We start from the raw sequence: 23,512 nt of genomic DNA, 5'->3' as shown, positions 1-23,512 counted from the left end.
AATATACTAAAAGAAAAAAACTGTTAAGTTGCTACTGTTAAATAAATGCAGGCTTGGTGAGCAAAAGATTTCTTCAGTGATGGCTCTACACCGGGGCTAGGTGGGGCTATAGCCCCGTCAGAATTATTAATAGCCCCATTTCTTTATGAAGTAACTCTGACATCATCAATATCATTTATTTTCTTAGCACCCCCACATATTGGTCTAGCCCCCTCCTTAGCACCAGTAGAGAAAAAAAAATTAGCGCCGTGCCTGGATTTCTTTCAAAAACATTAAACTTTTTAACACACGTTGAATGGTGTATATTTCAGTAAAATGTTGAAGTATAAATAGTACTATATTGATACATTGGTGTATATGTACCAGTCATGGCTCCTCCTTTACAACACTCCTTTACAAATGAAGATGTAGATTGAATACCTCCAAAATGCTTGAAAATACCAAGATATTTTAGCTATATTGCCCAACCCTAGTTCTGACTTAAATGAGCATTTCATACAAAAAGTGAAGACTCAGTTTAGTGCTTTACTTTCCTATCATCATGCATCTGCCTTAAGTGTCTATTCTCAGTGTGAATAAAGCACTCAATTAGTTGAATAGTCATTTTATGAGCACTTAAAGCAGATTTAGTAGAAGATTTGTATTTTGGGAGTTCTTTGTTCTACTTCAGCTGGCGTGTCTGTTTCTGACAGATGCATAAGTTGACAGAACAAAATTAAATTGGACTAAATTAGTTTCAAATTAAGATGAAGCAGACTCGTCTGTGTGGATAACAGAGCTTGTCTGTTTATGTTCCTTTGAAAAGTCTGGACACGGTTAGTTGAGCCACCAAACAGAGCCTGCAGTGACAGATTCACTGGGAAGGATTATCTGATGGAATCTTGACAGCCGAATGTCTCTCACTCTGGTAATGCACTCAGTCTGTTAAGGTAATGTTGCTGCAGTGGTCACATTAGAGGGTCACTGTATTCCCTTGACTGAACCTGAGACCAGTGTGCTCGTGATGTAAAATATGGAGAAAAGATCTATTTAAACCACGAGCCCAAGAGGATACAATAACACTCATTTATCCCTTGCTTGAGTTTCATGTGGGTGTGATTTTTATCGTACAATCTTTTTTTTTTTTTCTCCACCACTAAATAAACTTTGGAAGAAGATTTAACATACAATCCATTGAGGAGAATTCTATCTCACTCACTTTGATTCCCACAGTCATGGAAAATGATTTAAAATTCTAAAATTGTTTTAGTAGTGCTCTTTAAATATTTCATCAGCTAGGTACTGTTATGTGAAAATAATTAACTTTCTTGCCACATTCAAATGTAAGGATTTTGTGTGTGTGTGATTTGTGCACTTAAGTAAACACAATTAATTAAAAATTAAGTATACCAAATTTAAGTATTCCAAAATCTTAAACCACAAATTATCCCTTTTCTTTCTGGTCAAAAGTTTGGGGTCGTAAGATTTTAAAATTGTTTTTGAAAATCTTCAGTGTCACATTATCCTTCAGAAATCATTCTAATATGATGATTTGGTGCTTAAGAACAGTTGCACTACTTAATATTTTTACGGACACTGATTTTCGGAATTCTCTGTTGAATTATTTATTTATTTTTCAAAGAACAGCATTAGAGACACGAGACGTGAGTCATTATCTGCATTTTCCTTCAGCACCCTTATCTTTCCTCTCCTCTTCCGTCACCCTTTCCTTTTTCTTGCTTTCTTTCCATCCTCCTTCTCTCCATCACCTCTCTATCTCCTTATCTTGTCTTAGACTCATGCTCAGCCATTCTCTCTCTCTCTATCTCGCTTGGCTGCACTTAAAGGCAGGCTGGCTCTGAAAGGATGTCATTTCTGGTCTGAAGCAGCACATTGCCTTGACAGCTATTACAGAAGTCGTGCTTTGCTGTAGAAATGGCATCCACTTCAGCGGAATCTCCATGCACACACACTTTAACACTTTTTCATGCATCTCAAAAGTTTGAGGTTAGAAGGTATTAATCTGTTTTGTGATATGATCTAAATGTGGTATAATTTCTGTCCCTGATTGCAACATGTGATTATGCCTGGCAAGAGATGATCACATAGACTGCCATTTTTGAGACCCAGTATGCAGATGTTGACTTCACAATACATAACACAGGCCTGTAGCAATCATTACATAATCATATGATTACAATTATTTAATAACTGATGACTTGAATTGATCCTTGTACAAAAGTATAAAGTGCTTACAGACCCCATGAAATACACAAATAATATGAATAAAATTAACATAAAGATATTAGAAAATAGTTAAATAAAGCCATTTCATAATGAAAAAAAAGATTTAATGTATATATGTATTAAGTTAACATTAACATAGCAAATATGACATTAATTACATGTTTGTCTGAGAATAAATAATCAGGCAAAATTTCATGATTGTGATAGCCCTATACAAAACAAACAATTAATACAGAATACATAGTTAAATTGATGTCTTTAAATCAGTAAATCAGATAATAAATCTTCAAATCAGCCTTTTCATTTTCTAGACGGTGTTGATGAGATGCAGACAGTTTAAAAGCATAAGAAGGTAAATGTTGAGGACATATGTTGTATGATTCGTGAAGTGATGTCTGTTTGACCCACTTTAGTCCAACAGCACAACAATCAGTCTTATCTCAGAAAGCACGCTGGATAAAGCTGCCCCACAGCCTTGCATTTTATTAGCAGAGCATTTCTACATTTCACTGAGGGTCGTGAGCGCACACATAAACATACACATTTGCACCGAACAGAATCATATGCACATATTTGCACAAATGCAGTAGAGAAAACTCAAGGTTATAGAGTGTGGGTAGACTGAGAGCTTAATTCAGCGCTTCTGTGATATTTGACTTCTTTTTCTCTCACACGTGTTACAGCATTCGCTCTCTCACTTGACCCTCCTGCCGTCTGTCTGCTAAATAGCGTCTGACCTTCTCTGACCTCTATTTTTTGAAGATGGAGAGGGAGCGAGATAACGGTGAGATAACAGTGTTTCAGCTTACAGCTTGGCTTTAGATCAAAAGAGAAATGTGCTGAGAATGACACACAAGTAATGATGAAATTGGAGGAAAGGTATTCATCTTTGACATTTAACGATCGCTGCCTTTTGTTTTTCAGTAGGTCATGTTGAATTATTGTGTGTCTGACAGAGTTTACCAGCCATTTGGAGTGTTTGGGAGAGAAAAACTGTTTGGCTAGATATAAATGGCTCACGTGGAACACATGGGATTAAATGGTACCCATGCACTTTGTAAGCCCACTTTGGACATTTCACATTTGCAAAGGAAATAAAGATATTTATTAATTTGTTCCATCGTCTAGCATTAATAATGAGGGATATTGATAGATTTAACCTCATAATCTCGTCAAGAGCATCTGCCTTTTAAGAGCTTTTAAGTCAGCAGCACTTACACGCGTTTGTATATAAAATTAGTTCATTTCCTTGAAAAAAAAAACACTTTATTAATGTTACTTTACATTAACACATTTCTGTTTAACCAAGTAGGAAAGGATATCATCTGTTCATCAGCTATTAAACAAATTAATTAATTGAATTTAATTAATAATTCAATTATTTATTATCTTATCTGTAAGTCAGAATTTCAGTATCATTACATTGCTAGAAATTTCTGTTGTTAACAAGGATTGTTTAGCTCTAAAATATTTATTCATAATTCTGTCAACTATTTTCCTATGCATTAATGGCAAAGTCATGGAAAAGCTAAATGATCAAATGGTGTAGGAATTCTGTAGCTTTTTTGCAACAAGCTCTGTTTCTCTCTCTCTCCCTTTTGTTTGTATTGTCGCTCACTCCCTCAGAACATCATATCAAAACTTATGTGTGTGCGTGTGTGTGTGTGTGTGTGTGTGTGTGTGCTGCATTCTTATTTACCTTAATTTTTATTTAAGTGTGTGTGTGTGTGTGTTTGTTTTTGTGACATATCAGGACACAACTTTGTATAATGACATGGGTATGACACAGGTATTACAAGGAGAGGGTGACTTATGAGGACATAACCCATGTCCCCATTTTTCAAAATGCCCATAATACCATCAGTATTAGTTTTTTTGAGAAAGTAAAAATGCACAAAGTTTCCTGTAAGGGGTAGGGTTAGGTGTAGGGTTGGTGTAGGGCGATAGAATATACAGTTCGTACAGTATAAAAACCATTAAGCCTATGGGATGTCCCACTTTTCACAAAAACAAACGTGTGTGTGTGTGTGTGCTGTAGTCTTAGTGACCTTAAGTTTTATTTAAGGGCCTTTGATAGCAAGGCCCTTAAATCTATCTATCTATCTATCTATCTATCTATCTATCTATCTATCTATCTATCTATCTATCTATCTATCTATCTATCTATCTATCTATCTATCTATCTATCTATCTATCTCAATCTTTTTTCAGAGCTTATCATATTTTCTAACCCTGAACTCAACCCTCACACAAAGCATTTTTATGTTTTCATTAAAACATTATTTAATATATTTATTAAGCTGTTTTCCAATGGGGGGCCATTGGCTGCTTCCCACAATGTAGGTGATTTCAGGTTTTACTATCCTTGTGGGGACATTTGATCCAGACAATGTAGGCAAAACCTCTCTCTCTCTCTCTCTCTCTCTCTCTCTCTCCCTCTCTCTCTCTCTCTCTGTCTCTCTCTCTCTCTCTCTCTCTCTCTTCTCTCTCTCTCTCTCTCTCTCTCTCTCTCTCTCTCTCTCTCTCTCTCTCTCTCCATCCCTCCATCCCTCCCTCCTTCAGTAGAGCACACAAACTTCTGTCTCGGTCAGATGGTTCCTCCTTTATGAGTTTTTGTTTCCAGGGAATGCAGTGAATCCTGAGGGTTTTTATATCTTCTTTTTAATCCCTCAGTCCTCTCTTTATCATTTTTTCCTGTGTGCTACAGTACATATCTTTTTGTTTTCCTCTTGTTGTCCCCTGTGCAATGGCTTTGCTTTCCTGTGCACCACCTATTTTTAAGCACCCATTTTATTTGTATTTTTCTGCTTTCCTTTCCATTTCAGATTTATGTTTATGTCTTACTTTGCTTAATGTTTTCTCGCTCTCTCTCTCGTCTCTATTGTTTCCTGTGTTTCTCTCTCGTCTCGTTCTGATTAAGGGTGAGCTATAGTCTAGCTGATTAACTCTGACAGTAATGGACAATTTTCTTAATAGTGCCCACTACTGTGTGTGCGTGTAAGGGGAGGATCTCAAGGCTTATGAGATCTTCCTCTGTGTGACTAGTCTCATATCTTAATGGATCTGAGTATTTATTTATTTGTATTTTTTTCATGATCCGACTCTGCTGATCATACCTTTTATAACTTGAAGTGTGGATTTAATTGATGTGGAAATGCTTGAATACTGAGGTTTGTGGCATAGGCTGTGTCCAAAATTAACTTTTTGGCAACACCTACCATTGGCGAAAATTTGCAAAGCAATAATATTTTTTACCCTGCATGAAACAGAATTTTGCATTATTTTTTATTATCATTTAGCTGTCAGTTTTAACATCCCTATATGTGCAATCTGTAAAATGGCACATCATTTTGTTTCTCATGTTTTTGGTTTAATGGCACAATGCGAGGATTAGGAAACATGCTACTGATAGAATTCTATGCAAAAAAAAAAAAAAAAAAAGTTTTTACATTTTTATAGATACACTTACGATTGTAAAATAAGGTTAAAGTTGTTAGAAGATGTGGACTTAAATGTGTTAGAAGATTGTTAGATTTAAAGGTTTTAATTGTTATACTGTAATGTTTTAACTGAAATGTCCTTGTTGAATCATGCAAAGTGTGGGGAAAAACAAAAAAAACATTATAATTTTGGCATAGGACATGGATTTTAAATGGTCATTATATGTCTGTTTATTTAGCCAGTTGCCTATGATGGGCAAAACAACACAAAAGTGTGGGGAAAAAGAAATAAAACATTATACATTATCTCCACTGAGTCAAATATGATTTGAGGAGAGTGGCTAAAAAAAAAAAAAAAAAAAAAAAATTTAAAGGTGTTTTGTGTGAAGGACAAGAGATTTTTGTTACATGAATTATGAGGTTGTATAGTATGTTCTGTAATGAGAAATATATGATGGTAGTTTTTTCACAGACAAAAGGCTTTCAGCCACAGTCTAAATGGAGCCAGTCATGACTCACTGCTGTAAAAAGAGACTGAGATGCACACACACTCTGAATCATATTTGGGACGCTGGGCTGAACTCTGGACTGTGTGTGTGTGTGTGCGCATGTGAACAGCGAATAGACTGATTTTTCAAACTCCTATTTGCAGGTTTTGATAGGCTCCCTGCCAGATAGCTTTGAGCGGAGCAGCTTTCACTTCAGCACTAGCATCTCTTTCCTTGTTTCTTTCTTTTCTTTCATGTCCTGACAGACATCAGCGGCACAACCGCTTTGATTACAATGACAGACTCTCCATGCAATCTACTCTTCTCTCTTTTTCTACTAATAGTGCTCACACATCAGCATGTTTTTATTTTTTTTTTGGCATAGGACTTCCTGACAGATCTGATGATGTCGGAGGTGGATCGGTGCGGGGAGAACGAGCACCTGATCTTCAGAGAGAACACACTGGGCACTAAAGCTATTGAAGAGTACCTCAAACTGGTCGGACAGAAATACCTGCAAGACGCACTGGGTAATATTGAACAGATATTTCCCAAGTTTATTTTGTCCTAAGTTCTCTGTATTAATTTTAGATAAGATTCAACAGCCGCGAAAACACACACACAAACAAACATGCACACAAACACTTGGACACTTTTGCTGTTGGCTTACTCTGTGTCCGATAAGGCTTGTGTTTATTAATACCGCCATAGTTTAGGAATAACATGTCTAAATGTCTGGACTAGCAATTTATCTGGAAAACCAAAATACATGCTGCAAATTTCACACTGTATATAAATATCGACTTTGGGGGGATCAAATAAGCAAACGTGTGAATGTGAGTGAATACACCATAGAGAGTGAATCTCTCTTTAGATTTGCATTAAGAAACCATTTGGTGGTGCTGAATAATGTATAGTTGTTTTTCTTAGATGAATGTGACTTGTGAAGTGCTGCTAAATTATTAAATGGTTCACTCCTAAAGACTGACTAAGTCCCTCAGAAATCATAGCAAGAGAGGGACAGCAAAGAGAGTGGATTACACCACATGGTTACATAAACAGCACATATGCACCAGAGACAAACCTTTTGGTCATTTCATCTACTCAAGAGGTAGAGTACTTAAGTGCTCTCATTTTCAGATCAGATTGCAAGATACCCCTGAAAAAGTGATAACCTATCACTAAGGCTCTGTTGGTGTATATGTACATGTTGTATTACATAGAATGGTAAATTGGTTTATATTCAAGATGTGCTTTATTTTTACCATTAAAGAACTCTTGTGTTGCAGCAGATGTTGATGTTGGGGAAAGCAGGAAACATTTTATCTGCTTTTCAGCAGCAAGAGTGACATCCAGCATGCTCTTCTGCTGGTGCGCCCCACCAGACTGATTAGTTTTGTATTTGTGGCCTTGAATGAGTTTTCTGGCTTCTCCTTTGACCTTTTCAAACAAAATGGGGTTTACCGTACAGAACTGCCACGCTGCATGTAGTGAGATAAGAGTGTGTGGCAGTACTGTGATGTCAGCTGTATTCAACTGCTGGAATGGAATCGCTACTTCAACCATTTTCAACAATCATACCTAACTGAGTTATCTGTGTTCCCAGTGCTGAAGTTATTTCACATTGTCATAACATTTCCCAATATCCCTGTTTTAACTGATTAAATAAATGCAGCCTTTGTAAGCATAAGAGACTTATTTCAAAACATTTAAAAAATCTTACTGAACTGTAGTGTTTGTTTTCTATTGGTCTGAATCCTTGTAATAATGTGGCCACTGAGTGTCTCTTTAGTCTCTAACAGGAAGATGAAGAACAAGGAGTCCACTTCCATTCTGAATCAGTTGGACGTCCACATGGTTTATGCTACACTAGTTTGATTTTCCCTGATGCTTTCATGCGCAAACAGAACAGAGGGGGAAAATCGACCAGTACCTGCTCTGAGTCTCTGTGGAGAGGGATCTGGCTGTGCTGTTTGTTTGGGATCAACAGAAAGTTTATTGTATATTCCCAGGACAGGTTCTTTCATTAGTTCTGAGTCAGAAAACTTCAGAACTTTCACTAGTTGCTTCATAGTGGAAAGAGATTAGAATGGGGACGAACTCTGGGGTGCTGATTTTCATTCTTGATATTAATTGTGAGGCGGTTCGTTTGAAGGATAGTTGATGGGGGTCCGTACGACAGGTTGCCTTGCTTACATTCGGGAATGCAAGCATTCATCTGTGTAATACAGAATCATCTCAAGATTAATCAATAGATGACACCCTTCTTTATTGATTTCCTGAAAAATACTATTTATGTTGAAACAGCTAGACTTTTAACAGCTAGGATGAATTTCAAAACGCCAGTGTGTTTAATGTATTTTCTCTTTCTTCCACTGTAGGTGAGTTCATAAAGGCTCTGTATGAGTCTGATGAGAACTGTGAGGTGGACCCATCCAAATGTTCATCTAGCGATCTAGCTGAACATCAGAGCAACCTCAGGATGTGCTGTGAGCTAGCCTTCTGCAAGATCATTGAGTCTTACCGGTAACTACAGTGTGCTGTTGTTGCCAGTGATGCATTTTATTGCTCAGATGTGTTTTTGCTTCTTATTTTCTCAGTTGTGTTTCAGTTAAGCTTTATTTCAGGTGTTTCAAACTAGAAAGACAATATATGAGTGTAGAGGTATAAAACGAAGCAGGGGAGATAAGCAATAATAATAATAATGAATGGGATGAAAGGATAATAAATCATTTGTGAAACCTCTTACCAATAGGAATATTTTTTTGGTTTCCATCAAAATTCAATGTTCAACTCTCCACTCCTCAACAGTGTGTTTCCACGGGAACTTAAGGAGGTGTTTGCATCTTGGAGACATGAATGTGGTAACCGAGGGCGACCAGATATCAGCGAGCGTCTTATCAGCGCCTCATTGTTTTTGCGTTTTCTGTGTCCGGCCATCATGTCGCCTTCTCTCTTCAACTTGACGCAGGAGTACCCAGACGACCGCACTGCACGCACACTCACTCTTATCGCCAAGGTTACGCAGAACCTCGCAAACTTTACCAAGTAAGCATTTCATTTACTCCAGTGTGAGTGTGTGTGAATGAGTAGGGAGAGAGTGCGTCAATGTTTCATGATGGAGCTGACAAATGAGTTTAGAAGGGCCTTAGTTTGATAGCTTGTCATGTTGTTATGAGCACAAAGACTATTCATAAGAATGAAATTAAGTTAATAGATATAATAATGATTATAGAGTCATTAGCGTGGTTAATTGAGTTATTAAACGCATCAACGAGTCATTCTTATTCCTGCGTTCTGTCAGGTTTGGTAATAAGGAGGAGTACATGTCCTTCATGAATCAGTTCTTGGAGCAGGAGTGGACCAACATGCAGCGCTTCCTGCTGGAGATCTCCAACCCAGAGACCATCTCAACTACTGCTGGCTTCGAGGGCTATATTGATCTGGGCCGTGAGCTCTCCACCTTGCACTCCCTTCTAGCTGAGGTGGTGTCCCAAATGGACCAGGTTAGTCTTTTCACCCTGTAGTTGGCTCCAGTTGTTCGTTTTTTTGTAGTGTAAAAGAGTTTCAGCAGGAATGCATTGTGCTGTTTCACTTGAGACCTGCAGAAACTGCAAAAATCTTTTTCTAATCAGTATTTTGGAAAGACAGAAAAAAAACCTATATATCTTAAAAAAAAAGGTCAATTTTTTTTTTTTTTTATGTCCATTGACTTGAATAAATAATTAATATTTTCAAAATTGTGTATATTATAAATTTGTGTAAAGTATAATATTATTGTATAAAGAATAATATCAATATAAGTTTTTTTTTTTTTTTATGAAGATATGTCATGCATTTTTGTTTTCAAGTAAGCTTTTGCAGAGATCATTTATTCGCTGATGGTCAGACATTCAGATTTCACCATGTCTTCAGTGTAGTGTTTGCTGTTGAGTGGTAGGTGAACCCAGGATAGCACTGTGACGAGGCAGTTCAGCACTTTGATGCCACAGAAGGTTCTAAAGTTGTGCCCCAGTTTTCAGCGTTTTTTGAGTAGGAGGACTGATGTGAGCAATTGCCTTCAGGCTGTAACAGTCAGACTTTAAAATCCTTCATTTTGTTGCTTTTAATGTTCATACCTTAAAAGAAGTGTTGTTCATTTATATCTTACTTTATACATATTTTTGGAAGAAAACTGCTAAATAAAGCCTAGCTTGTGTTTGCCCAGATTTTCCAGGCTAAGAGAAAACTTCCAGTCAAAATGCGTCTAAACAAAGTTGCATTTATTTTCAGCCTGTGCCTGTATGCCGGTACAGACACTGCCTACAGCTATACAAACATTACTAATTAAATTTATACATCTTGAATATTCTCATGGCAGCACTTTATGTTGAATTATTCAGATCACGTTAGGTGGACATTCTCTGAAAGCTCGTGCCCTCTCCAAGTTTGAGTTCTACATGGGAAGTCCATTAGTCCCCAAGGCCGCCACAGACTGATAGTGGTCATATAGTGGTCAGACACAGTTGCCTTCTGGGAACCATGTGCCTAAGAACTGTTAATTGATGTTTCACAGATAATTTGTAGCCATACATCCATGAGCATGCTGTGATCATGAAAAATAATTCTTTTTAAAGTGTCATGAAACCCCCTGCTGCAGCAGTGTATTTCACACCTCCGATTTGAAAAGGGTTCCAAAAAGGAGTGTGGTCAGACAGATTCAGCCAACCAGAATGTCACAGAATCAGCCAATTATCAAAGATTTAAATCAGTCAAATTTGAATTCATCTAGGTCTTGTCTGTTCCATTATTAATTGCTTTTGGAAAAGAGCAGTCTAAAAAAATTTGTCTGCAGAAAGAGTGTCTCTTGCCATGTTTCTTCATTTTTGTCACATGAATACATGACACAAGTTCGTTTCCACCAATTTTAATTGGGGCTCCGTGAAGTTATTATAAAACATAAATTTACAGAATACAATCTAGTTATAGATCAATTATAATTATCTTGGTGAGTATTATACTGCTGCTCAAAAGTTGGTAAGATTTTTAAATGTTTTTAAAAGAAGTCTCTTGTGCTCACCGAGCTGCATTTATTTAAAAATAAAATAAATGTTTTTACAATTTAATATAACTTTTCTTTTTTAATATATTTTAAAATGTCATTTATTCCTGTGATGGCACAGCTGAATTTCTATAATCTTCACTGTCACAAAAGAGTGTCATTTATGAAATAGAAATAGTAAGTCTTTGCTTTTGTATTTGATCAATTTAATATATGTATTAATTAAATTAATCGGTCACACACTTATGTACTGTAGCTCTTTAGGAGGTAATAAGGTTGAATTTTTTTATTGTTGAGTGATGGATACACCGTTTACATTTAAAACATTGCCTGATGCTTTGTTTTATCCAAAACAGCTTTTAGTGCAGTAAAGTTACACTATACATTTATCAGTAACCCTGTTCCTTTGCTAGCTCCATGCTCTACCAGCTCAGCTACAGGATCTCATTTCCACACAGTCACTGATGTTCTGTTGTCTTCTACCTCCATTCTCAGGGGCGCTAATAGAGAGTCCTGCACATATATAAGAGATTTTGGGGTATGTGTTAATTTTAATTTGGAATCTTTCATCTATGTCCTCAGAGTGCTACCTCCAAGCTTGGCCCGTTACCTAGAATACTGAGGGACGTACATGGAGCACTAACAAACCCATCGAATGTACAGATGAGCATTCCTTCTGATCGTGTGCCGTCCCCTCCAACCCCTGGATGCAGCATCTCCAGTGGATTACAAAAGATGGCCATCGACAGCGACCTACCAGGGTAAGCCACGAATCAGATCCACCGCATCAAATAATTTTTTTAACTGTTACCAATCAGAATCAAATATGTCCATAATTGCAAAGTCAATATGTACATGGCTGTGCAAAAAAACATGCTGTAGATTTCATGATGAATAGGTATTCTGACAATTCAGCTTCAAGCTCAGTGTTACTTAAGGCAATGACACAAAGTAGTGAAGTACAGCTCATCGTTATCTGTCACTTTCAGCCACAAAGACTGTCCTCATTCCTGTTCTTCAGAGTGTGGCCTTACTTTATCCAGCAGACTGCTAGCTCTTCTTAAGAGAGCGGCTCATCTTTATCTGTCTAGCTCGCTGCTAATTCCCCACCGACATTTATGAGAACCAGAGAGAATGAGAGGCCTGTAATTGTAGTTCACACACACACACACACACACACACACACACACACACACACACACACACACACACACACATTCAGGGAAAGGGAAGATAAATATACTGGGGGATCAAAAGAGATGGAGGCTGCAAGGAGAAAGCATCGAGTGAAACTTGTTGGTTGGTGTCTGGATGGAGATTATCATGAAATAAATTAGCTTTTTTTTTCAGAGATCCAGACCATAAACAGTCTGGGTGGAAGTACAGACAGAAAGAGATGCATAATAGCATGGCATTTATGCATGTTTGAGGAAATCTTGTGGGTTATGAAAGATTTTGTTTCTCAAACACTACACTACTACATTATTAGGTTCTTGTGATTGATATGTTTATAGATAATAGCTCTGTTCCACAGCCTGAGCTGCATAGGTAGGGAGCATTTTAAGAAATCTGGCTTATTCCCAATGCTGTTCCAAAAAGTCAGCAGCAAAATAATGCTGACTTCTAAGATACCATCTTGGACAGCATCACATGCAGATACGGCAATCTTAGAATGCATTGCTGTAATTAAAGTATAAAATCCACAGACTAAGCTCTCAGTAAAAAAAAATAAAATAAAATAAAATACTATTTTACTCAATATTTGGGTGTGCTAGCTATTTTGTGCTAGTTAAATTATAAATGTTATCATAGCAACATTCTAACCAGTGTTTGGTAACACATCTCAACTAACTAGTCAGTTTGGCGGGTTATGGTTCTAAATGTCTATCAACCAGTTCCATGTCTTTACTTTTTTTTAAATAACCAAGAAATAAATTAATTAAATAAATGCTGTTTTGTAAGCGAATGTCAATGAGATTTTTTTTTTGCAATATATTAACATCAGCATTGTGAGTCAAGTCTCTCATGCTCTTCACAAAAGGAGTGATGGATGACACACTAAATTGCTGCCTATATGGGGTATTTCAAATCAGTCCATTAGAAGGCTGTTTCAGCTAGGATGCTGTCTGTGTGTAGACAACAAGGCAGCACACTAGAGTTGAACAGAGCTAATGTTTTGTCTTTCTTCTGTTAGCTTCTTTTAACCCAACATTTATGTATGCATGGTATTTCAGAGCTTAGAGTGTTAAGGTGTTAGCTTAGAAGGTTCCATTTCAGCTAGGATGCTGCCTTAATAGGGGAGCTGCCTATGTAGACAACAAGGCAGCAGCATGATTTGCAACAGAGCAATCTGTGTACTGTTCTTCTATACTGTGCATGTTTAATTATTTATGCTCTGCCTGCTCCTTGTCTCTATCTCTTCTCTTTACAAGCCCGATGGACTTCACTCGCCTTCCTTCCCCCACCCCTGAAAACAAAGATCTTTTCTTCGTCACACGCTCTTCTGGCCTCCAGGGCTCCCCTGCCCGCAGCTCTAGCTACTCCGAGACCAACGAACCCGAGCTGGGCCTGGCCAATGGTGGCAAGAGCTTGTCCATGGTAGACCTGCAGGAAGCGGCCAGGGCGTTAGAACCCGTCGCCATCCCGACAGGGATCACTTCAGAAGGTTTGGGTGATGGTACCATGGTTCCCTGGAATGCACGGACTCCCCAAGGCAATGTTGCCGGAGGCCCTACTCTTCACAGGCCAGGACAGACTCCCACTACCCCAGGAACAGAAGGGGCCCCAGGCAGGCCTACACAGCTCTTGGCCCCACTATCCTTTCAGAATCCAGTGTACCAGATGGCAGCAGGGTTGCCCGTGTCAGCTAGAGGGAATGCGAGTGGGGACTCTGGGTCAGAGTGTCACAGCTCCGTCAGTTCCCATAGCAACAACGAGGAGGGTCTTGGAGGAACCAAACACACGTTCCTTACCCAGGGAGCTTCGGTGGGGGAGGAGTTTGGAAGGCGTTCAGGAGATTTCTCGAGACGACAGCTATCGCTTACTGACGCGCAGCATGGAAACCAGCCTACGGTTCCTCGACAGAGCAGCGCTGGTCCTCAGCGGCGGATTGACCAGCCACCACCACCCACACAGACTGCACCCAGAGGACGAACTCCACCCAACCTATTGAACTCCACACCCTACCCACGGCCTCCTAATAACACTGTGATGTCATCATCACCTGACTGGCCTGGAAGTGGCGCACGGCTTCGACAGCAGAGCTCCTCCTCTAAAGGGGACAGTCCGGAAATGAAGCACCGCGCAACACATAAACAGGTGCGTATATGTTTATAAAGTTAAAAGTACATACTACAGTAATAATTCACATTTGTTTGTTTGGGAATGTTTAAACTGACCATGAAATAAAAAGTGACCTTTCTTAATTTTTAAAGGAGTATTGCCAGTGTTTATTGTCAAAAATGTATACATGCACTTTTTTTTTTTTTTTTTTTTGAGATTTCATGATGGAAAAAATAAATGCGGGTATACATTAAAAAAGAGAAGAAAAGACGATCACGATTTCTGCTTCATACAAATCTGTTCAGGCGAATATGTATGCAATCTGTATCATTTATCATGTATATTTATTTCAACCTAGTAATTTTAATATATCTTGCGGCAAGTCTGAGTTATTGATTCTAATAAGAATCAGAGGGCTTCGCTTGCTACCAATCATCAACCCCGACATTGACTGTAGCTACTGGCATTCATTTTTCTCAACGATTTGACAATGAAGTGGACAGGAAAGGCATTTCCCATATCCACAATGCATTATTCTCTCTCTTGGGATTTGATTGATTGCTTGAAGTGATTGCTGGAAGCGTGTCTATGGAAACCACATGTTGTGCACACTTTTATTACATCGCAGAGCACCTTCAGGCTCTTTCTCTGACTGTGAAAGTCACATCTGTGGACTTTCTGTGAATACTGTAGTTGATTTTAGAATCAGTTACATTATACGTTTGCTGAAAGATCTTCCTGAACTATTGTTTTTCTAACTTCACTGGCAAATTGTCTATGTTTTAAAGTCACAATGAAATGGCAGTCGTGTCAGATCTTTTCCTTCTGTATTGTGAAGTACATCAGAATGAAACAGAGTACTGAATAAAATGTAGGGCAGGGACTCCAAGTATAAATCTAACAAATGATGCTTAAAAAACACACAACAATTTGAAAATAAACCTAATGTAAGATGTTTTCTCTGAAAACTAATCTTAATGCCTTGCATATTTTCACTTCAATTTCAGTTGTCAATTTATTTAGTAAATAAAGGATGTTTCAATATTTTTGTTGGGAAATATGTAGTTCAGAGCTATGATTTCAAATTCAAGATACAGGCCCCGAAAGTCTTATCTTAAATTTACTTCTGAGATAAATGTATTTTATTTTCAGGGTGTTTAAGTATTTTTATTTGGGAAAACAACAAAATGCTGATTAAGAAAATTGAGGACTATAATTGCAATTGTATGGTGTCATGATAAACAATTTGCATGAACTAAGTTTCTAAAGTATCCTAGCTTATTATATATAATTATGCTCATATTTCATACATGTTCTTTTTTTATTCAACCTTATGTCATGCTAAATGTCATCACGTCCATGTTGCCTGTTAAGAATGTGATGCCCCTGGCATTACTTCTTTGTGTGTGTGTGTGTATCTTGTTTCATCTTCAGTTTATTCATGCGTATGTGTGTGTTTGTATGTGCGTCCCACAGGCCCCATCCCCAGTGAACCCCAGTGCACTGGACCGCACCGCTGCCTGGTTGATGAATGTGCCATATATAGAGCAGGAGTCTGAGGCGGAGCTTTGCAGAGATGAGCACACACAAGCTGAAAAGGTAACTGACCGCCCACACACCATAGCGGCAGACATATCGGCTCATGCAAACACACTCTGGAAGGGAAATGAATCATCATCCTGCACTAATTTCACTCAGACAGGAGGATTCTCTCAGTGTCAGCAATCCAGCATTCAGTTGGGTGTTTTTGCATGCAGACTTAAGGTTGAAATGTGTAGGTTTTTTATGTTAAACTCCCAGTTTAATGAGCAGAGACTCTAAGTAAGCCATCTGTAGTTTGGCCTTCTGTCCTGAAGAATTCTGTTTCAGCGATGGCAGATATTGAATGGGCAGAAGAGGTGGTAGAAATGTTTGTAATTATGTTTAATGCCACAAGTGGTGCAGAAATTTCACACTTCTTAGAATCAGTTTCTACAAGTACTCTCAGACTTTTGTGCGTGTGAAAGAGAAAGAGACATACTGTAATACTCAGTTCCTTTTTGCTGTTCTAACTCTTTGTACATCTGTCATTCTTTCTATTTCCTTTGTCCTGTTACTGGTATGGAACTAGCAGTGTTATTTTAGTGTTATTTATTTACTATTATAGTATTTATTCATATTTTTAATTAGCAGTTTTTAATTTTAATACTTTAATATTTTCAATTTTAATTTAGTTGTAGTAATTAAATGTGTTTTTGTCATTTTTATTAAAGTAGTTTTTAAATATTTATATTAGCTTCCATTTATCTTTATTTCTGTTGTAGTAATTTAGTAGATAAACTTATTTTGGTTAGTTGTCAAGGCAACATTTCTATTTTTGTTTTTCACCGAATATTTAAATTGTATTTAAGGTGTATTTCATATACTGCAAGCAATTTTTACTAGTTTAAGTTAACAACATAACAACACTAGTAATTCTGTGCCTCATACAAATATTTTATAGTCATCGAGAGACTCGACTAACAATTGATGTTATCATGTTCCTACACTAACATAACTTACAGCATTTATTCTATATCTAGGTTAATGTTAATTTCTACATATATTAAAGGGATAGTTCACCCAAAAATGAAAATTTGATGTTTATCTGCTTACCCCCAGGACATCCGAGATGTAGGTGACTTTGTTTCTTCAGTAGAACACAAATTATGATTTTTAGCTCCAGTCATTGCAGTCTCTCAGTTGTACAATGCTTGGCAATGGTAACAGAATCTATGAGAGAGATAAAAAATGCACAGAAAAATCCAAATAAAACCCTGTGGCTCGTGACGATACCTTGATGTGCAAAGACACAAAACGATCGGTCAGGGCAAGAAACTGAATAGTAGTTTTATATTTTTTTTTCCCTCTGATTCATGCAGTGTCCGAACTGTTAGAACTCTTGTGAACGCGCTTCACAGCAGCTGCGCGTGAGACATCATCTTCTTCTTCTTGCTTTACGGCGGATCGCAGACTTATAAGTGCATTACCGCAACCTATCTCTCAATTGGACAACTGACAATTCTAATTGATTTTGTAGATGGAGTGTCAATGGTCCATTTGAGAGATTGATCGCAGTAATGCACTTATAAGTCTGTGATCCGCCATAAAGCCAAAAGAAGAAGATGATTTCTCACACGCAGCTGCTGTGAAGCACATTCACAAGAGTTCTAAATGTTTGGACATTGCATGAATCAGAGGGGAAAAAACAATAAAAATACTGTTCAGTTTCTTGGACAGACCGATTGTTTTGTGTCTTTACACATCAGTGTATCGTCACGAGCCACAGGGTTTAATTTGGATTTTTCTGTGCATGTTTTTTTTTTCTCTCATAGATTCTGTTACCATTGCCAAGCATTGTACGGCTGAGGCTAAAAATCATAATTTGTGTTCTACTGAAGAAACAAAGTCACCTACATCTTGGATGCCCTGGGGGTAAGCAGATAAACATCAAATTTTAATTTTTGGGTAAACTATCCCTTTAATGCATTTTTAACTTTGCAAGATTTATAAATTAACATAAGTAAATATATTATGAATGAACAGAAATTAACAATGAACAAAAGAATATTTATAAGTGCTGTAAAAGATTTAGTTTGTTGTTAATTTATGACACCTAATGCATTTTTTAACTAATGTTAACAAATTGAACCTTACTGTAAAAAGTTGCCTGTAGTCTTCAATAGCATATTTTTGGCATGCCACACGTGATGCACAAATAGAAAACAAAAATTTCACAGATATTTATTTTATTATTATTTTTTATGCCTTTTGAATTTTTTTTTATGACGGTTAAAATGAGGTGAAAGACCAAAAGATGAATGTTGTTGTCTCTTGCAGTACCAGGCGGAGATCAGTATGCTGCAGGAGCGACTGCGTGTGTCGGTGCAGAGGCTGGAGGAATACGAGGTCCGGATTAAAGGACAGGAGGAACAAGCGCAGAAGATGTTGCTGGAGTATCAGGCCCGACTGGACGAGTCTGAGGAGAGATTGAGACGGCAACAGGAAGACAAAGATCTGCAGATGAAGGGTATCATAAGCAGGTGGGAAATACTTGTGTTATAAAGGCTAAACCAGAATTAAGGCAGATGGGCTGTTAAGGGGACGGAAATAAAAAAGAAAGAAAGAAAAAAAAAACAGTCAGTGTAATAATGCCTGCCTATCTAGTTCACAACCAATCCACAAATTGGCCTGAATGGGTGAAATTGGTTGAAATGAATGACACAAGTTCACCTTTTCATATAGTCCTTGAGTCAGATAAAAGTACCAAGAATTTACATTTAACAAACACAGAGAGAGCACTTTGCCTTTCAGGAGTCTACCACAAGCCTCTGATGCAAATTGTCATTTTGCTTTCAGCTGATAGTGTATAAGTGGCAATCTTAGAAGACTTTTAAGCTTTTAGAAGACTTTTAGCCTTCTTCAAGGCAGAATTTACTGAGAGCTGCTTTCCTCCAAGACTGTTGTTATGGGGCAGCTATTTATGTCCTCGAGCTCTAGATCAAAGACAGAATGGGAGGATGTATGAAGGCTGGACTGAGTGTGTGTTTGTTTTGTGTTGATGCAGGTTGATGTCTGTGGAGGAAGAGCTGAAGAAGGATCATGCTGATATGCAGGCAGTGATTGACTCCAAACAGAAGATCATTGATGCGCAGGTATGTCTATATAGAGGTATGTCAGTGTGGATGTCTTAGGTATGTCAGTTAAACGTTGATTCCCAAATTACTTCCTAAAATGTAATCTACTACTTTTTTTCTAAAAAGTTCTTTTTATGTACTAATTTTAAATGTTAACATTTCAACAAATCAAACGAATTTCACAGATCTTTGCCTGAAGGTTGTCATCACACCAAAATTTCAGAAGTTCAGTAAAATACCATATTTAGTTGAATGAACCATATAGATGAACCAAGAAATGAATTAATAGCAGTTGTTAGTTTCCTTGTTAGTATTTTATCTTGCCTCATTTTCGTCACCCTGTCTCCTTTTTTCCTCTCTGTACATAAGACATGTTTATGCTGATGGCAAAGCTGAATTCTCAGCAGTCATTACACCAGTCTTCAGTGTCACATGATTTCTTTTTATTGACCCCCAAACTTTTGAGCGATGCATTTTTGGCATTTAAATCTCACAACCTCCCGTTGTTTGATTGGAAGCCCTAGGGAAACTATGCTGTAGTTTTTCTAAAGAAACAAATGTTTTTTTTTATTAAATTGTAAGTGTGGCTGCCATATACAATACGCATCATTAATCATCATTAATGTTAATATTCACTGTCCTACAGTGAGGGCAGTGGAAATCTCTGCTCTGCAGATTAAACCGACACCAACCCAGCCTAACATCAGTATTCCTGGCAGATGTCTACTTTCTGAAATCTAAACAACACTCCACACTTCCTAATACTACAACACAGTGTGAATTCAATATACATTTCATTTATATATTTACATTCAAGAAAACCAAATGGTTTGTTTCCTCTCCTTTCATGTACTCTTTAGGAAAGACATAAACAATTAAATACTCGAGATTAAGTGTTGCTACAAATAACATCACAGCTGGGATTTGGTCACAGACACAAGCCAGATCATCACAGTCGTGATGTTATTTATGATTACCCTCCAGCACAGTTTAATCGATGATGTACAGCAATTTTGCGAAGTAAAACAAATCATAAATTTAGTATCAATCCCTTTTGCCAAAAAAAGTAGTCCAGAACTCAATACACGTTTTCATTCTATAAAATGATCCACATTCAGCTGTTATTGAACAATATGGGTCAGTGCTTCTCAGCTAATCAGATTGTGTGGTCAGAATTATTGGCGTTGCTTAGCTGGAGATCAACCAAACTGAATATCATGTTCAGTAAATATATGCATAATTATGCATTCTCTTTGAATAGCCTTGAACAACAACCAGAAACATGGATGTGTCAGTTAATATGAGAACCTAAAAGGCCAAAATTGCCCCTAAAAATCACCTGATCTGTCTCTGTCTGGGCTGGATTCACTGTTTCCCATTCTCTACCTGTTAACATCCAAACAATTACTCTTAAAAATTCTTAGCTGAAATTGCTGGTGTTGGTATTTTCATAGGACTTATGATTTGTATAGATGCTGAAATTGTCTCTCTCTGCAGGAGAAACGGATAGCATCTCTGGACGCGGCTAACGCGAGGCTAATGAGCGCCCTGTCACAGCTGAAGGAGCGCTACAGCATGCAGACGCGGAACGGCATCTCTCCCACCAACCCCACCAAGCTGCAGATCACAGAGAACGGGGAGTTTCGCAACAGCTCCAACTGCTGAACGAAGACCCCCGGATCCACAGAGAGACAGAATGAAGAGAGAGAGGACGTGAGCAAGTGTGCAGGTATTCTACAAGTGAACACAGGTGAGGATACTGAACACTGAACTTTGACGGTCCGCAAAGCCATTGTTTGGAAATGTGGAGCAAGATCCACTTTAAACATCCACTGGTGAGACTACTGTTCAAGTACTTCATGTTAGGACACACCACTAGACATTCATTCGTGTTTCACAACAACTAACTGTAAAAGAAAAGAAGAGAAAACAATAATACAGCTAACATGGTGACATTATACTGATACTAGGACCTTCTAGCCTGCAAAAAAAGTCATTTCACTTGATTTACTATAATAGATGTTCTCCACACAGCCTTTGGGGAAAAAATAAACTAGATTTTGTCACATTCATTTATAATGGTCTCTGCTTTAATATGGAACTACAGAATGAGCAACTCTTTGTGGAGAAATTAGCATTCTCTTCCTGTTTCTGTTTCTCCCTACATAGTGCACTTTGTCTCTCCATCATGAGAAGCCTTAAAATGTTGCATCTGAAATATCCCTCAGTCCTTGTTTTTATTTTATTTTTACAGTTCAGATGAACATCTGTGATCGATTATAATGTGCATAGATTTTAACAAGTTCCACAAGTTTTCTGTTTATTTTTATTTGCTGTTTTAGGGTTTTTTTTAATTTATTTTGTATTTTTTTGGGCAAAATGTTCTAGTCTGTAACAAACACATTTTGGATATGCCAAGATTATGAATTAGCTCAGACGGAGCAGAGTGAATGTTTTGGATTGACATGATTTTAGTTGGAAGTTTTGAAAACTGCCTTGTGTAGCTCATGTTTTCTTCCTATATTGTTTGGGAGAGTTTTGCTTTTCTTTTTTTTCTTCCTTTTTTTGCATGTTCTCTTCATGGGTTTTTCTTCAGTCTAATTTGTAAGCCTTTTTAAGTCATTTGTACAAGTGTGTTTGTTTTTGTATATGTTGGTCCAAATTGCTGCACACTTTACATTTCAGCATTTAGAGTTTGTATATTTTTGTATTTAATAGCGTGTGTGAAGACTCTTCTGCATTTATCATGTTCAGCACTGAGGTGTTTTCCTTTAATTCTTTGGTCATTGAGGAAGTGAGACACACGACATGTCTTTATTTTGATGCAAAGAGATACAGATAAATTATAGAACTGCCTGTCATTGGACGTGTAAGATAGAGATGTTATTATAAAAAGGGGAAACCTCTCTGAATATGGGCTCTGTGATGGAGTATTATGAAAATAAGTTAATGTTATATATAAAGCAAGCTTCAGAGTGAATGAGGATGTTACATCGGCTGAATGTGGGATTAGATTGAGACCCAGCGATCTTAAAAAGCACAAAGCACATCTCTCGCCCCAGCTTCTCAAAGGCTTTGAAGACTATGCACTTTTTCCCTTTGTTGTGTCCACTTGGGTTTACTTCACTCTACAAACACGTAGCAAACTCAAAGTGTTCATTATTATTGTTAAGCTAGGGAAGTGGAAGTAATTTGTTATTCAGTTTCATTTGTAGCATTATCATTTGTGCCACTGTAGCCAAACGCTATAAACCCTTCCACACAAAGGTACACATGCAGTGTAAATGTCACGAGATTAACTACTGGACTGTGTAACATACCTCAGCCAATCACATGCTCTTTTGATGCCCTGGTAAAGTAGTTTTGCATGTACTAAATGCTTCAGCACTGTCTGTATAAGGCAGATTAGTATCTAGAGTCATTTAAAATTCATTTGATCAACTTTTAAACTTGGCTTGGGGCTCGTGTGGGTGCACAAAAGGGAATCAATATTTATTTTTCACAAGTTTTCTCTCACAGACCTGGATGTCAGCTTCTCTGTTCGTTCATGTTCTGTTTTTAATGAGGTCTGAGGTTTTGCAGAATCGTTACGTCTATTTCCATCCACATGAGAAGCTACTAGTGAGTCAAAGAAAAATGAAATAGAAGTTTAGAACTTTATTGAATGAAAAGGACTTTTGCTGTCGTCTCGGTTCTTTTCATCAGATGTGTCTTTATCGGGCTTCATTTCAGTTCTCAAAGTTTAGCTATTTGCGCATCGTTTCATTTTTTTTTTTCTCCAAGCAGTCAATGTGAAATAGTAGCTACATGTATGTGAAATAAATATATAAAGATATAAAGATATAAAAATCTATAAATGAATACCTAAAATATGTTGTACGTTTTATAATCCTTGTAGAAATGATTTTTTGTAAGTATGTTTAAAGTAAAGTATTGGCTGGACTCTTACCTTGTTTTAGGACAATGACAAGAACAATAATGTACAGAGACATTTGTCCATGTTAAGAACTATACAATTGTGGCTGTGCAATTTATGTACATTTGCAACTAGAGTAATTAAAGTTTTATTTAGTTATTTCATATGCCTGCTTTGTTGTCTTCATTACTCAAGCATAATGTGAGAGGTCAAGATCAATGAAATGTGCTTGGATATGGTCATCCTACTGATGGTCCATTTCTGATCCCAAAGTCCAACATCTTATGGACATTATTACAAATATATTACGAGTCAATCATAACTTACAAAAACTGTGCTATTATGATAAATACAAATAATTTTATTATGCTTAATTGATCCCAGATATGTATATAAATATCCCTTTATGTATGAAAATATAAAAAATAAGCAGCGCAACACTTTTCAGCATTGTTTAAAATAAT

At 37.3% G+C, this 23,512-nt stretch overlaps 1 protein-coding gene across 9 annotated transcripts in view; it reads left to right on the top strand.

The window, feature by feature from the left end:
* LOC109090709 (disabled homolog 2-interacting protein-like) overlaps positions 1 to 23,212 on the top strand; it is a 126,411-nt gene extending 103,199 nt beyond the window's left edge. For all 9 annotated transcript variants that reach the window (XM_042756334.1, XM_042756335.1, XM_042756331.1 and 6 more), the window contains 10 exons: positions 6,540 to 6,684; positions 8,536 to 8,680; positions 8,966 to 9,202; positions 9,459 to 9,660; positions 11,778 to 11,956; positions 13,628 to 14,513; positions 15,954 to 16,076; positions 18,336 to 18,538; positions 19,063 to 19,150; positions 20,630 to 23,212. In XM_042756334.1, the coding sequence (XP_042612268.1) occupies positions 6,540 to 6,684; positions 8,536 to 8,680; positions 8,966 to 9,202; positions 9,459 to 9,660; positions 11,778 to 11,956; positions 13,628 to 14,513; positions 15,954 to 16,076; positions 18,336 to 18,538; positions 19,063 to 19,150; positions 20,630 to 20,797 (2,376 nt within the window). In that variant the 3' untranslated portion in view covers positions 20,798 to 23,212. The remainder of the gene's footprint in view (positions 1 to 6,539; positions 6,685 to 8,535; positions 8,681 to 8,965; positions 9,203 to 9,458; positions 9,661 to 11,777; positions 11,957 to 13,627; positions 14,514 to 15,953; positions 16,077 to 18,335; positions 18,539 to 19,062; positions 19,151 to 20,629) is intronic.
* The last annotated feature ends 300 nt before the right edge of the window (positions 23,213 to 23,512 follow it).

The sequence above is a fragment of the Cyprinus carpio genome, chromosome A5 (assembly GCF_018340385.1).
Source record: "Cyprinus carpio isolate SPL01 chromosome A5, ASM1834038v1, whole genome shotgun sequence".
NCBI lineage: Eukaryota > Metazoa > Chordata > Actinopteri > Cypriniformes > Cyprinidae > Cyprinus > Cyprinus carpio.
This window is presented reverse-complemented; position numbering and strand designations above follow the sequence as displayed.